At 40.7% G+C, this 17,194-nt stretch overlaps 1 protein-coding gene across 1 annotated transcript in view; it reads right to left on the bottom strand.

Annotated features, from left to right (window-relative positions):
* dpf1 (double PHD fingers 1) overlaps positions 1-17,194 on the bottom strand; it is a 64,182-nt gene that overhangs the window by 44,472 nt on the left and 2,516 nt on the right. The window contains exons 2-3 of the mRNA XM_032545518.1: positions 963-992; positions 372-532 (exon numbers count right to left, since the gene is read on the bottom strand). Coding sequence (XP_032401409.1) covers positions 372-532; positions 963-992 — 191 coding nt within the window. The remainder of the gene's footprint in view (positions 1-371; positions 533-962; positions 993-17,194) is intronic.

The raw sequence follows: 17,194 nt of genomic DNA, 5'->3' as shown, positions 1-17,194 counted from the left end.
GTAAAAATCAGGATGCTATAGAGCTGACAAATAATCAAATTTGTTTGGAGAAAAATAAAACAAAACGTAAAGGCTAAAATAAAATAGCTGCATAAGGGTGCACAGATCTTTTAAAAATGCTCTTTCTATTTGTATATTAGTGTATAGATATATACTTCCCTGCAATCTATGGCCCTTAATAGTAATTAAACTCTAAAGCTGGTATTTATAAAAATGCTCAAGTAAGTTTTTGAGGTTTAGGGCAACTTTATTTTGTTAGAATCAATACAAAGACGTCTGGACTGTAAAGGTTGTGAACATCTGCACACAAACAGATAATACCTGTAAAGAACAGTGTGGAGGGGCACACGCACACACACATGCACACACACCTGGTCCACGGTGATTCTTCTCCATCCAGATATAGCAGTTGCTCTGGGCCACGCCGGTCTGTGAGTCCAGGAAGGGGAGCCGCATGGAGCGCTCCGCACACAGGCGGGCATTGTAGCTGCGACAGTGTTCAATGGCCTCCTTATAAAACTCCTCTCCGAGACTGAGAGTCAAAACAGAGAGAGGGAGAGAGCAGGAGGGAGCCCACAGACAGGCGGCAGCGGAGCAAAAACCAAACAGGGAGAGTTTCATCATGACTTTCAGGAACATGTAGAGGGCATGGTTTTTATATCAGTGTGTGTGTGTGTTCAGGCTTCATGTTGCACTTACAGGGGACACGTGTGTAAGTCAAAAGGGGCAGTGGATACACACACAGTATATACTGTATGTGTGTGTGTATGTGTTGCCATGGAGATGCCCAGTCCTATCAGCAGATAAGCAGGCATCTGCACTCACATGCTCAAGCTGTACAGTAAAACAATACTTCCTTGCTAGAGTGCTGTCTGCACTGTATTTTCCTCACCCGCAGAAGTGAGAGTTTGATTAACATTCAGTGTAATATTCACTCCCAACCTCCCCTCCCAGCCACCTACCTGTTTTTGATGACTGCACCTCCAGATTGCCTGCAGGGGGAAGCAGAAGAAGAGAAAGAAGAAGGAAAAAAAAAAACAACAGATGTGTGGTGAGTCACTCGTTCACCCCACCCCAATTTTCTCCACATTTTGTTTAGCTTTCCAACACTTCACTTTCACTTTTTTTTTCACTCATTGAAATGTCTCTTTCCATGTTTAACTTTCACACTCTCCCTCTCTCTGTACGTCTTTCCTTTTTAAAAAATTTTTATTTCATTATTCTTCGCACTTCTCTCTCTCGTTTTCTCTCTCCTGTTAATCACTCCTCTCCAGTGTCTTCCTGCTGAGTGCAGACATCAAGGTCACTCAGCTACACAGACTGTAGATACAGGACACACAAAACCACACACACACACTGAGTTACGGGGCAGAGCCAACAGCGGCTTCACAAAAATAGTGCAGAGTAGCTGCTGGTAGTGATTTGTTCGATTTTTTTTTTGTTTTTTTTTTTCTATGTGCCATCGCCAAAGAACAAGACTGACTGATTTCTACACAAAGAGAGCTTGCTGCAGATGTGGATGTGTGAAAAATCTGGTGTTTGGCTGTAAAGGGTGTGGTAAAAGTCATAAAAGTAACGGGGACCTGAAAGGAACAAGGATGAGGCATCTTTTGTGTTCAGATGTGTTGAAGCTTAAACGTTTAAAATCCTCAAACATGTTTTGTAAAGGTTTTTGTGGCAGTATCGGCCTTCATAGAGAAGAAATGACCAGAGAGAAAAGGGGGAACACATGTTGGGAATCAGACCCCAGACCTGAGTTTATGTCTAACAGACTCTATTTATGGAGTCCCTGCTTCAACGCTACAGCACACGCTGTTCCTCAAATACATTTTTATCTAACAAAGATAACCTGAGTAAATACAAAGAGCCATTTCCAAATGATGATTTAATTTATTATGAAGAGAGAAGCTATCCAAACCATGTTGGCTGGCCCCATGTGAAAAAGTAATTGCCCCCTTAATCTAATAACTGGTTGTTGTACCCTTAGCAACAACAACTGACATCAAGTGTAAGCAATAATGGGCTATATTTTGCATCACTGTTGCTAAGCCAGGTTCGGTTTGAAAGCTTTGTCCTCTTACTAAGTTAAAACATTATTTCAAAACTACATTTTGTATTTCCTCTGGTTTTCTGTGCCAGTTCTATAAGTCATTAAACTTAAATGTTAAACAATTTTAAAAAAAATTATTTATCTATGTTGAAACTGTTAATTTAGACTTAAAATCATTCTCAAAAAACAAACATTAAAATCCAAGAATTTGTGGTGTGGGAGGCTAACCCGCTGCATAGTTCCTTTGTGGCTTAGGCTGGCTCTGGTTAACAGTGATATATAAACCAAATCAGTGTTAAAGGAATCTAAGAAATATTTCAATGTAGTAACAAATGAAGTCTCAGTTCCAGTATTGTCAGATGAACCTTATCAAAGTAACTGTCTGCTCTTCATTCCTGATACATGTCATCGACCTACTCTGGTTTTACATCAGCTGCACCACAGAAGCTGCAAAAATTCACACCCCTGACCTGACAAATATGAATTTAAAGTTATTTTTATTAAACAAAGAAGTTTATTTCTGCAAACAAATGAAACATTTCCCAAAGGATAGTAAAATAATGTACATGGTCTATGACTCTGGTCCTGAAAAATATCTACACTATAGCTAAATCTTAGACTGAAAATTATTATTATTATTATTATTATTATTATTACACAGAGATTATAAAATATCTAGGCTTGTACTTGTCTCAATAACAAAAACATTTTTTGCCCTGAAGCAACTAGAAACTATACTAATGTATTATATAATATTGTTAATTAATTTATTTATTGACTAAAATCTAATATTCTCCCTTCTAGCCCAAAGCCCCAAATTTCTGCAAAATTACACAGAAACACATTAAATATTTTTAGATCCGCCCTAATTAACAGATAAAAAGCAACTCAAAACCAACTCAGAGACTTACAAAGTCTCACTGGCACAGATAATTATTTCAGTCTGATTCAGTTTAGTGCCACGCTGCAAACCAGAGCATATAATTATAACCAGTAAGGAATAAATACTAAACTGACAAACAAAAACATTTTTAAAAAATCATTAAGAAAGCTTGTGACACTGCTGAATAAAACCAGCAGTCCTGGGTGTAAGTACAGCTGAGGCGTCGAACCGAACAGATGTTGGAGCGGCCTGACAGGCTGAGCGTGGCAACATCAAAATCTCACGAACCCGATCTGCAACCTCGCGGGTCATCACTGACCACACGCATTAAAGGATGTAACTGGATCTCAATATGCTGAGCTGAGGTCCACTTAGGGGCCACAACACCTTTTTCTGAAGTGAATGTTCTTTTTGACAAAAATGTTACCTCTCAGCTCTCAAAAATGAACTTCAAACATCACATTTTTTTGTGGCCCATAACAGAAATGTTTCTGTTTTTCTAACTCACTCCAATGAGGCACCAGGGTTGCTTTTTCCCAGCCAATAAGACATTATTTTCCATAATGATAACTAGCACCCTTCAGATGCCTGAATGTATAATAGGGATGAAAGGATCATTCAAATTAAATTTATAGAGTGCAAATATAGTGTGCCTGCTGTTTGCATGTAAATAACAATAAGCTGGAAAAGAGAAATCTAACAAACATGCAGATGTGCTCAAAAAGTCCCATAAGCATGAGCCCAAAAATTTGGAAGTACAAAGAGAACCCTCATGAATGAGAGACATGGACTTCAAGGTTGATCTAGTGACCAAATGGAAATACCAGGCAGAGTTAAAAGGGAGGGAGAAAAGGAGAAATATTCTAAATGCAAAACCGCTCACCCCTAAGCTCCTGATGCTTCCCTCCTCCCTCTGCATCCTTCTTCCAGTCTTCCTTCACCTCCACCCCCCCCTCCCTGCCTTCAGAGAAACTGGCATAACTCAACCACCCCACACCCACCCAAGCCCAACTCAATAATAAGGTGACAGCTGAAGAAAATGGCGTCTTTCAATTTGAGTCCCTCCAATCTCATTATATTGAGATAGGTAAGTTGCATGACTGCCTGTGAGGAGGCTTCAATAGGAGCTGGCGAGGCAGACGTGCAAAGAGGGCAGAGAAAGTTAGGAGACAAGGCAGAGGAGGGAATCTAATCTAATCTAACCTGACTATTGAGCAAATAGCAGGAAGAATTCATCAGAGTTTGAATACCGGTTAAAAAAATAATCATCTCAAGCTTCAGCCGGGTCTGTGTCCGAACAGCTGAAAGAGCAAGATCAGCAAACATTCCCTCGAATGCAGTCCCTCGTCGTGCTGGCCGGCTTGCTAAGTAGCTTTAACCTGAATTGCAGAGGCATAAAGCTATTCTTAGAGCAACAAGGGGGCAGCCTGATCCCTAAAGGGGCTGCAGGTGCAACACAAATAATGCTTTAAAAAATGCTCATGGCAGAAGGGGTTGTTTGTTATATGAATTTGCAGTCAGAAGATTTTCGGCTTAGGATACTACTGTCTGAAAACAAGGTGAATTGAAAAAGTCTGTTCTGCTCAAATGTGGGAAAATATAAGAGCTGTGTTCCACCCACAAATACTCTGCAAAGTTCCCTGAAAATGTACTCATACCCCTTACATTTTTTTCTTACCCCTAAACTCAAATCTATTTTGGGAACTTTATGCATTTTGCCATCATAAGGTAACATAAATATGGAGAAAGAGTTAATTAGAAAACAGTCAACAGACCCATGTTGGGGTGATGCAAAGATTAGGTGTCAGAATCTGTTTACATGACAAGATTTGGTCATGCACTTCACAAATCTGACTTTTATGGAAGAGTAGCAAGAAGAAAGTCATTGCTTTATCTGTGATCTTGTTCTTTTGGTCTCTACCTAAAGTTTGTGACTATAGATGAGTAGAAAAGTACTAATCACTATTCCTCATCCTGGTCACTTCACACTCAGATGCAAACTTTCCCAGCAAAATCTGGCGATCACGATCTGATGAAACCAAAACGATCACATTATCTGCAAAAAGCAGAGATGCAATCCTCAACCCATAAAAGTTATGAACAGAATCAGTGACAAAGGGTAAAATTGTCCAACTCTCATCAAAAAAGAGCCTGACTTACTACTGGCAATGCAGACCAAGCTCTGACACAGTCATCCAGGGCCCAGAGAGATGCGGTCAAATACCTTCCCATGCATCCTGCAGGACCCTGCTGAGCTGGTCCAGTGTTCCATGACCAGGACGAAAACCACATTGTTCTTCCTGAATCTGAGGTTTGACTATCCAATAGAACCCCGAATAGACCTTACCAGGGAAGCTTAAGAATGTGATCCCCCATTAGTTGGAAAACATTCTCCAGACACCCTTTTTGAATATGGGAACCACCAACCCAGTCTCCCAATATTGGGGAACTGTCCCTGATGTCAACATAATATTGCAATTGTGTCAACTAACACAATTCCACAAAATTCTGAGAAACTCTGGGTTCCTTGTGAACTTGCCATTGATTTCCTTGTGAACTTGCCACTATGAACTTGCCACTTGTCAGTTCAGTTCAGTACTGAACCCACTACAACACAAGGCCCAGTGGCAGCAACGTAGTGAATGGCAGCAAGTGAATTATAGGGAATGGTAGACTTGAGGTCTAGATGAAAGCATATCTGTGTTAGAATGGCTCAGTCAAAGTCAAGACCTAAATCTAGTTGGAAATTTATGACAAGACAAAAAAAATCTATGGCAAGATTAAAAACACTGATAGACGTTCTCCATCAAATGTTACTGAGTTATTTTGAAAGCAAGACTTGGAGGGGGGGCTAAAAACAAAAGCATGCCACACTTTTCAGATTTCTCTTGTTATTTTATTTCCATAAAATATATAGAGGACTCCAATGGAATTTGACAAAACATTTAGCAGTAGATATATATTTTGCCCAGCACTGTATAAAGAGTAAGAAATACATTCCCAAAGTATGGAAACATTTATTTGACATTAACCAAGCCAGAAAATGCAAGTTGATTAAAATGAGAAGGTAACTGGGGAAGTGAACATAGAAACTCCCACAGCTGCAGCCTGCTGGCTTGTGGCCACTGTGGTCCTACATGCAGAGCACTTGCTGAAAACACAGACCACAGAGAGCGCCACTGAGAAACCAAACTGCCTATCATCAAACCACACAGCTGATGGAGGAAAGCCAAGACCGGATTTTAGACCCAGGCACACACAGAAACGGCTAGCTGATCCCTCCGTCTGCATGAAAACTCCTTCTTTACAACACCAGATCACTAAGACGGTTAACGAGAAAACTAAAAAGTAATCTTAAAAGAACATATTGTTAGTTTTTCCCCTGATGGTGGAAGCTTGGATTAACAATAACAGATACAACTTAACTACTCCCAGACAGAGAGAGGTTTAGGTGCAGCGGCTTTAGTAATGAAGTGGCAAAGAGCCAAATTTCCAACAAACTGGAGCTGACTACCAAAAATGTCCAGGCAGACATGACATACATGACAATTATGTGGCTCTGTACTTTACAAGGACACAAAAACATGAAGGACACCTGCACATGCATGCATGATTGCACAGAGTGACGTCCAAAAAGTAAAGCATGCCACCAAATAGTTGTAGGAGGCATGCAGATACAGTACAGATATGAACCTCTGAGCACATCCACACATGCCAACTCAAGATTAGATGTGGAAAAGGAATGAGAGAGCCTGGAGCATGCAGACTGCGTGTGCGTGTGTGTGTGAGGATGAATCCTGAGCCCACACTGAGCTGTCTGCCTCAGCCTCCACAGAGCAAACAGCGGGGAGGGAGAGGCCTACGCTACAGCACTGAGGAAACTGGTATGACTGGGAACACACACTCACACACGCATACACATAAATAAACGTGCCTCGTGCAGCTGACAGTCACCAGCAGACACAGAGCCATCCTAGAAAGCACAGCCAACCCACCAGGCCCACCGAGCGTAAGCCATTGTCTGAATCTCTAGGTGATCCCTCAAGTCCCATCCAGGAGAAGCAGCCCACTTCAGCTCACACTAAGTTACATCCACACACACACGCACCCATGCGCACACACACACACTCACTCAAGGAGCAACAGTTTCTCACTGCACTGTGCTGAAATTAACTATACCAATTAGCTGCCTCTTTGACCAATAGGGATACAAAGGGCTCCCCCTAGAGGTAAAACCGCATCATTGGAAGAGCCAAAAGAGAAATATGAGGGAATTGGGAAAATTAGTGCCCAATTACGAGAAACGTCAGAGCCAACAAAGGATTTCACTTTAGTGGTGGGAAATAAGGTGATTAAACTGGAAGTGAATGAAGTGCTGCACATGTAAAATAGGCTTTATGAGGGCTGAGGGCAGATTGCGTTTTATACTGATTTGTTGCTCCGACTGTTCTTTTTCTCAAAAATGTGTGTGTTTGGGTTTTGTTGCAGTCAGACCAGTAAAAACACTTAAGTCTCTACACCTGGCCCACACACCTGTTTCGTCCACTATTGTCCATCTGTGCAGCCATTCATGCAGACACACACAGACACATGCATTTCGGCCCCTGCAGAGCTTTATGTGAGCATGCACAGAGGAGGGTTGATATCAGGCATCCCACCACCGCTCTGGTGCTCCCCTCCCCCATCCCCGGCCTTTCCACGGCTGAACTTAACAGATTAAACTATGCAATATCACCCATACCAAGTCACCCCCTACCCCACCCCAATTCAATTTCTTCTCCACTCTCCTCCTCTCAGTCAAATGATTTCTCTTTTTTCCCCTCTCTCTTTCTCTCTTCTCGTCCACTTTCAGAAAGAGTGTGTGTGTGCGCGTGGGTGCGTGTGGGCGTGTGTGTGTGTGTGTGCATGCAAACACATCCTCCTGCTCCTCTGATGTTGGGCTCAAACTGGCACACGGAGGGAAACGGTGGCTTAAAATGTTCAAACGTGCACTAATAAAGCTCCTGTGTGAGCGTGTGTCTGTCAGAGGGAGACAAAGAGGCCACACACTCAGTTTGACAGTGACAGACAGACAGATGGACAGACAGGAGCGGGTGTCTGTGCAGGAACGAAACGTCTGCCACAATACCAGCTGGAAAACGTCAGTTTCCTCGAATCGCTGTCACGGCACCGGGTCGGCCTGTTTGCATGTGTAAATGTGTGTGTGCATATTTAAACTCAAGAGCACTGACAGAGAGTAGCAGGCCAGACATATGTGCAGAGTTGTGCCACAGATCATGTCATTTCTGTCAGGGCTTTGTGTTACCTACAGAATAGGATTTTAATGAGAGGTGTAGGGTTTCCTACATGGACCTCCTTCTTTGTCCACTGGGTGTGGTTTCTCTGGGAGTCCCTAAATCACAGGGTCTGTTTGTGCATAAATCCACATGCAGGCTACTGTTAGTGCACACCTCTTTATGCGTCCTGTGTGCAATGCTCTCCTGGTCTGAGCATGTGGGTGTGTTTGCTGTAGCCCATGGCTGGCTGCAGAGTGTACCGAGGGTAGTACATCAGGGTAAGGCAATCTGCCTCTGAACAGCTCCTTCAGGTGAGATTTATCACCACTGCACTTGGCCTCTTATTATAGCGATGGATTCCCAACCTCTGATTCTGTGCGTGCACTTCTCTGTGCTGGCAATGTGTGTGCATGCGGGGGTGTGCGGGCGTGTGTATGGTACCCTACCAAAAACCACCCCCACCTCTTCACCTCAGTCTGCATCCTTATTAAAGCACTGCAGAGAAAATCAGCCTTTTTTTTTGATTCCACCCTCATAAACTTCTCATATGGACCCAAAAGAAGCACAGAGGAAATAGAGATGCTCTGATCCAGTTTTATAGAGCGATTAGAATCACATATTTACAATTAAATATAGAATTTCTAATTCTAAACACTTTTTCTCATTCAGCATAGTTTTTGGTATGCCAGTACGCCAGTTGGTATAAGTACTGAGTATAAAAATATTACAGATTTTCAGCATGTACACATTTAAAACTAGCAACAAGGTAACTGCTTTTATTTAGAACCGATACATTTTAGTTACTAATGAAATAATATGAAATAATATGTGGAAACATAAGGGGCTGCACAGTGGCGCAGTTGGTTGCACTGTTGCCTTGCAGCAAGAAGGTCCTGGGTGCGATTCCTGGGCCGGGGTCTTTCTGCATGGATTTTGCATGTTCTCCCTAGGTGTGAGTGTTTGTCCTGTCTGTCTCTGTGTTGCCCTGCGACAGACTGGCGACCTGTCCAGGGTGTACCCTGCCTCCTGTCCAGGGTGTACCCTGCCTCTCACCCCGAACGTTCGCTGGAGATAGGCACCAGCACCTCCCGACCCCACTAGGGACAAGGGTGTAAGAAAATGGATGGATGTGGAAACTTTTTTTTCTTGATCTGATTCATTTTCACACTAAACTTTTAAAAAGTGAACCAAACAACAGAGAGACTGCTATGCAGAGGCGCTGAAGTGAAGTGTAAGACATGTCAATGTTTCTCTGCACGAGAACGCATTTCCACCCATTTTTGCAAACTGCCCTAGGGTTCACTTGCAAGCAAATCAAGACCCACTTCAAAGTTCAGAGGACCTTTCACATTTCCCCCAAACACAGCAAACTGTCCAAAGAAATACATTTCAATCTATTTTTAATTCTCCAAACATTTCAGTGTTAAAAGGCCAAAATACACCAGCAAAAACATTTAATATAACCCTACCAAAATTTGAAGGACAAGTGTTTTATTGAGAAGGATATTATTAATTTAGCTGTTCTTATTTGCTAAGAACTGTTAATTTAAACCAGCTAATCGGCAGTGCACAGCAACACTTTTGTGGAGAGGAGGCTTAGTCTATGCTCCATACAGATTGAGAAACCTCTGCATACTCCAGCTTTTTCTCTGGCATCTCATTAAAAAGTATTTAAGCTTTCAAACATTTCAGGCAATTTTGAAACTGTAACTTTTAAAATTTTTGGTATATCTTGATACGAGTAATTCACCCCTGCCTTAAGCTAGCATGAATAAACCTCACAGGCACCGTCAGTTAAATCGTTGCAATTTTGCCTTTGACTTCAGTTGCACTTATATTTACAAGAGTGATGATTGCATAAAAAGCTTCAGAGGTACACTTCCTTTTCCATACTTCAATTATTATAAGCTGCGGAGCTGCTCAACCTGATCTACAGACTGCTGAAGGGGATGGGGGTAGGAGCAATATGGACCTCAGAATGTGATGGTAGTTCTTAAAAAAATGTGACTATAAACTCTTTTTGGAGAAAAATGCTGATATTACAGTCTGTTAAAGGTGTTAAATTCAGCAAATGAATTAATGATACACCAGGTGTGCATGTGAGATGCTAACAGAAATAAGATTTTAAGCATTTCCTGCATTTTGACCCAGTCTTACAGCAGACCGCCAACATTTCCAGGTTCTACTTATTCCATGTGAGATCGAGTCTGAAACCTCAAACAGATCAGACAAACCAGCTTCCTGTAATCCAGTTAACCTTCCTGTTTGTGCTGAAGCACCTTGCTGCTCCTCCATGTCGCTGCATGTCGACATGAAGGAGCAGCAAACTGACCAGATTAGATAATCCTTGATGTTGGATTCACGAAAACAAGACCGCTAAAAAAAAATCTGTATCTTTGTTTTTCACCAAAGCAGGGAGTAGCTAGATTTACTCAGTTACATTAACTCAAGTAACTTATTAGAAAAATTTTATTTTTAGGACTGGTTTTACTTCACTATACTTTGACTTTTACTTAAATCAAATAACATGTCTTAACCAAAAAAGATTGCTTGTACCCAAGCTTTGTTGTTTTAATGATATTCTCTCTCTGTTGTACCATTTGGAGGTCAAGTAAATGTACAGTAAATAGTATATTCTCTGTCACTGCAAGTACTTTAACCTGTTCTATCACTACTTTTACTTAAGTAAAAATATGGAAAAGTATTGCTACCAATCTCATGTAAAAAGATTTCAAGAATGATAAACTTTGTTTTAAGAAATTTAGAACTACGGTAGATTATTCCAGTACAGGTTTAGCTCAACCATATAATGATATTTTTTATTCTTGTCTCAGGTGATTCTAAAGTGCTCCCTCTTTTGAGGTGTAACAAACAAAATGAAGATTTGATCAGGTCAGTTTAGATTTTAAAAATGCTTAGGATCATCCATGTCAGCTTTGGTCAGTAGAGACAATCAAATACAGCTCAGACTTTTTAAAAATTGTGAGATTGCCCCAAAAGTTTATACTCAATGGGAAGCTCAGAAGCAGATGCTAACTTTAGTATTAATAGCAATTAGAAACAGAGATTACAGATCATTCAAATTGTGTCACTGCAGCAACGTTTCTTTTTACTTCTGAATCGGCACATTTCTGTGCTTCTTAAATTACTCCTACTACCTTTGGATCAAACATCCTGGAGATTTGGAAGAGTATTTCCAGGGGAGGAAACAAAGATAATCGAGCAAAGTAGTTGATAAGTCATGTTCTTCATATTTTAGTTTACCAAAAGTAAATAAAGTTGCTTTGTGGAGTTATTAGAAGTCTAAATGTGGACTGATTTTAGCCTAGTGCCCAAAAAAGTATTAAATAGAAGGAACAGTAGCCAGCTTTAAACTCATGACCCTTCAACTAGCTGCCTGTGTTTTTGTAACAAAGCTATGTGTCAGGATAGCTACTCTAGCACAAATGATATATAAATCCAGGGCATGAGTGTATTGTTAGCAATTATTTTTTTGAAACTCTGTTCCTCTTTCCTGCCGTGGCTACATTCTGTCAGAGCTGCATGCTCGCTGTTACAAACAACTTTTTCACGGTGGTGTGTGGTGTATTCTGCTTGGAAATCACAATTCTTCATACACAACCCCAACAGACGTGAACATGGACTCTGATGATGATATCATGGAAGCATCTCATAGTGCAGCTGGATTGTCTCACTAAATGGCATGTTTTATGCTTTCTGACATTTTTGCATTTTCCTCTGTCTTTTTGAGGACCTTATGAATTTTTAATTTAAATTCTAAGTTTAGACCACTTTGAGACCAGAGGCTTTGGCTTGGTCTAAACCTGGCATAAGTTAATAGGTTTTAATTAACTACGACTATGAATAAATCTATTATTGACTCATGTCTTATGTATAGATTAGATACTGAAATTGGGTCTAATGCTCACTTGGAAAATCTTTCATTTTATTTCATCTTTTGATATAAGCTCAAACAAGAATAATAATCCAAAAAAAATAAGATAAAATATGACCTACAGCAACACAGCGCCGTTAAGCAACAGCCATGGTGATCCAGAAATAACGTCAGTATCAGGTCTGGTAATGGCATTTAACTAGATTGGACCCAATTCTCTCGGAATGAATCAAGAAACTGTTTGGTACAGACTGAGAACAAAATAGATTTGGTTTGAGCTATCCCCATCTTTTCCCACCACACAGTCCTCTTCAAATTTACACTAACATTCATGCTGAATTTTCCTAAATTTGCTGGCTGGAAAGCACGCAAGGTCCCCAAGCAGTGGAGCTGACTGACAGTCAGTTAGGTAGCACTGGAGAAATAGGTCATAGCGCTATAAATACTTATCTATGCTTCGCTCTTTCTCCCTCTCTCAGCTTCTTTCGCTCTTACCTTCCTAAAAATAAAAAGGGAACTACAACATATAGAAAGTCTAAGTAATGGAGATGATGAAAGAAAAAACTCGGAAAAAGTAACCCTCTTAAAAACATCAGACCTCAGGCTCACTCCCATAAGATTACAGAAAAAGAAAACTCGGAGAGGAGAAATGAGTGCAACAGTGTGTGTGTATGCATGTGTACCGGAGGCAGAGTAGAAATGAGTGAGTGAGGGAATGAGAGGGTGAGACTGGTAAGGGGAAAGAAAGCTCTAGAACTGGCAGGCTGCGGCCTGAGCCATCACACAGGGCTGTTTGCACACAGAGCCGGTTATTACATGGAACTCATTTAGCTGGGCTCAGTCAGGCAGGGCACAAGTAATATTATATAGGCCCTGCTGCAACTGCCTCCAATACAGCAGCATGCGCTTATCTGCATCTGCCCCTTCTAACCAGCACAAAGAAGTAATATCGCTGAGAGACACCACATCCCCACATTCTGAGTTCTGGCTGAAGCCGTAGAAATGAATTTAATTGCGCTTTGTTCCATTTTTAAAGATTTTAGTCATTTTCTAATCCCGATATAGTGAGACGGGATATTTATATCCCATCTCAGAATGTGAAACATTATATAATTTGGTAACAGTAGACTATAAACCTTTCCTGTCAATAGATTTGTGTCTAGATCCCCCTAAAAAGCTCTTAAGTATAAGCTATCTAAAAGGAATTACAGGGATCTAAAAAAAATGGATATAAACTGTCCTCAGTTATAGTTTCTGCTGAATATCAACACAGGCATTAATCCAGAATGGGGAGGAGTGATTTGGAAGTGGTGGGGGTTTAATGATTTGAGCCAAAGAAGAAGGTAAAGAGGAGGGGACTATGGAAAGGAAGTGGCTGAACAAAAGGAAAACAAGTGATGAGGAAGAAGGGAGGAAAAGATGCAGATAGGGCAGCGACGTTGATGTGAGGAAGAGAGGAAATCGGATGGAGAGAGAAGCAGAGGGAAATAGATAGAAAGAGAGATTAAACGTTTCTCTAATCCAGCAGAGCGACAGACTGGTAGGGAAATGCACAGTGGATCCACTCGTCAGCCACTGACAGAGCCGGCCCAAGATTGTTTAGGACCCTAAGCTGACATTGATTTTTGAGGCCCTCCTCCAGTTAAGCCCATCTTCCACCGCCACTGAAATCATGCAAACAGAGTAAATTAATGACCAGGTTATACTAGTCCACATACTGTTTTATGCTTTCATGTTTGTCTAAAAAGCAACAAAATAACTCCTTGTTGAGTTTTTGTAAACAGTACATAGATTTTATGAAGCTCGAGTTGTGTTTTAAAGGAAGTGTAGAAAGAACCTGTTGAACAAGAGGTAATTAAAGCTTTTGTTTAATCCGACAAAACACTCAAAAACAGATGCTAACTTTAGCATCATCAGTGGCTAACGGTTAGCGAGTCATGGCATTTCCACACTGATTATAAAATGTTTTGTTCCCATGTCATCCCTTCATTTTATACTTGTAAATAAACTATTTAATACCCATCTACTTAAACTACTGTATACGCTGATTTTTTCTTGAAGTCCAGTATTTTTATGAAACATGTCGGTAAAAAATCAGATATCAATTATTCCACCTACTTCCACCTACGTGCCATTTAATTTTTAAAACTTCCCGAAAGTTTGGTTTAGTTTATTTGGGCAAGGTGATTCTTTTGAATTGTGACAGATTCAGATCACTTCTCAAATAAAAGTGAATAATTTGTGCCGGAACCATGTTTCACCACAATAAACTGTAGTAAAACATAGAAAATGACTAGAAATCACAAACTGTCTAATGCTAACTTTAGCAGGTACAAAACTTTCTGAACCAGATGGCTACATTTTGTATCTGAGGATGTACTGTACGACATGACCAAAACTGCAAAGGTCCAAAATACAGAACGGAAGAAAGAACCACTCCCCCTCTCTACAGTTTCACAGATCAGTAGTACAATCATATTGACCATATAAGAGATTATGTTCTGTTTGAGCCTTACATCAATCATTTTACATGGTTTGTTAAAGAAATATGCCATTAAACAAACTATGGAGACACAATTATTGACTTACTCATTTGGTCTGACGGTCTTGTCTAATATGCAGCTTTTCAATAAAGACTTGATAGAGTGGGCAATAATTTTAAATTGCTTTACAATTGATATTTAGGAACTTTACATCCCTGTCAGACTATCATCTATCTGCCTTTCATTTCAGCAGTGTTGGAAGTCATGATGCAAAATAACGCCTGACTACACACTGAATCTGTGGCATGCACAGCTTGAAAACTAGCCAGCCAGGCTGCCATAAATTTGTTTTGGCAAGTTGAACATTTCAAGAGAGCTGCAGCTCCCACACGCGTTGTTTATGTCTACCACTGCTACAGAAGAGACGTATTTTCAATTCAAATGTTGCAGTAAGACCTGTCCAGGGTGTACCCCGCCTCTCGCCCGAAATGTCTCGCTGGAGAAAAACACCAGCACCCCACTCGACCCCACTAGGGACAAGAATGTAAAAAGATGGATGGATGGATGGATGGATGGATGGATGGATGGATGGATGGATGGATGGATGGATGGATGGATGGATGGATGGATGGATGGATGGATGGATGGATGGATGGATGGATGGATGGATGGATGGATGGATGGATGGATGGATGGATGGATGGATGGATGGATGGATGGATGGATGGATGTTGCAGTAAGGACACAATAAAAGCAATGCTCAATCTCACTCAACAGCAACGCATCTACACTTATGAAGAAGCTCCCAGCTCAGCATGTTAGATGCTTGAAACTGAAAGAGAAACTAAAGTTGGACTTACGTTGTGACTAATACTTTATTTATCTCACCCGATAAGGAACACTCATTCAAATGTCTCTATAGTTGAGCCTTGAATGTGAAATAAATCAGTTAAAAAATTAAATGAGATGTTGACATCACGGCAGATGTAACAAAGCTCATCTTGATGGAGCAGAATATGGTGGATTCCCAATATGCATGCACTATTTGGAAGGGGAAGACATCAATTTTAATATTGTTTGTGGTGAAATTGCACTACTTTACGTAGCTCATGTATTAAAGCAGCTTAGATATGGTGAGGCTGTGGCTCTGACTAGAGACTATGTTGTTCTGAACACTGAAAGATCTGTTTATTTGGCATCAATAAGACATTTTATCAGTGAATTTATTCCTGAGCCTGAACAATCTTTAAAGAAATTTAGGGACAGAACAGGCATTGTTTTCGCCCCAGGCTCACAGCCAGCCACCCTATTAAAGCTGACTTTGAACCCAATCTCGCTGGTTGTTTGGCCCATTTTTAGCAGGATAGGCCTCTAATTTGTGAGCCTCTTGTAGCAAGTTTGTTTGAGGACGTGCTAATTAAAAGGGCTTGTTTAAAAGCCCATTTCAGTGTTGTAACTGGAACGTACTTAAAGCCATACTGGGTAACGATGGCATTTATATAGCCAAGGAGATGTTAAAAGGAGCTTCGATTGCTGTGGCTGAGTTGTCTATTACATACATTCAGCTTTGCAGTTTCACAGAGCCCACACTGATTCAGTGATCTAACATCTCTGCAGAGCTGATACTGGCTGACAGCTTGTGCTGCCTTGTTTTGTGCCTCGTTTTTACCTCCTTTGTCTAACTTAAAGCACTTAAAAATCAATATAGGACCACCATTTGAAAGTGCGCTGTTGTTCATTAGTCACTGGCCCTCAGTCTGGCATTTACTCTGCATTCCCTGTGCACCTTTTTTTTAACCAACCCTATTCTCCTTCTTTTCTGCTCAACCTCTGCTCCCCCTCTGACTTCATGCAAATCAGTCAATTTAATCCCCTGACATGGTCTCACCGAGGGCCTCTGGGAGCAATCTGGCCACACTTCTGCTTTGCTTGGATGAGCATACCATGGACCAAAGACGATATAGGGGAGGATGGCAGAGAAGGAGACGAAATGTTTCATGTGTTCATTTATGTCCAAAACCTGGTAAAAGATTATCATAAACAGTTTTATTTATGACTGTTTACGTTAGTTCTGGCATAAATAATGCCCAGGGTGAGCTCCTTTTTCTGCCGCCCCGCAAACAACCAAACAAATACCCCAAAAAATAGACACTGAGCAAAAGGGCTACACAAGTTGGGTCATAGGTTTGACAATGTTAAGAGAAACCTACAAATCCAATTTTTACATGTAGATTAGAGTTTTAATCAACAGAGAATTTCAATTCTCTGTTGATTAAGCACCTATAATCACTGTAGAATAGTTCGATGCATGTCAGACTAGTCAATATATTGTGCTCTTCACACTTGCTTATACATGATGATGACATAATCAACATATATATGTGTAATGGCTTCAAAAATTACATTCATTCATTGCAAAATAACTAATTTCTGCAGCAGATCAAATGCAGTTCGGAATCTTAAAAATCAATCTTGAATCAGAAACCAACTTTTGCATCAGCTTTAGTCTCTTTTGTACCCCATTTTTAGGGACAATAAAGTGGGAATACAGTGGATAGTGGACATATTGGGTGAAGGCAATATTCCACTATCACTATTCCACTATTC

The sequence above is a fragment of the Xiphophorus hellerii genome, chromosome 18 (assembly GCF_003331165.1).
Source record: "Xiphophorus hellerii strain 12219 chromosome 18, Xiphophorus_hellerii-4.1, whole genome shotgun sequence".
In the NCBI taxonomy this organism is placed as follows: domain Eukaryota; kingdom Metazoa; phylum Chordata; class Actinopteri; order Cyprinodontiformes; family Poeciliidae; genus Xiphophorus; species Xiphophorus hellerii.
Note: the sequence above shows the minus strand (reverse complement) of the source record. Positions and strands in the feature narration are given on the sequence as shown.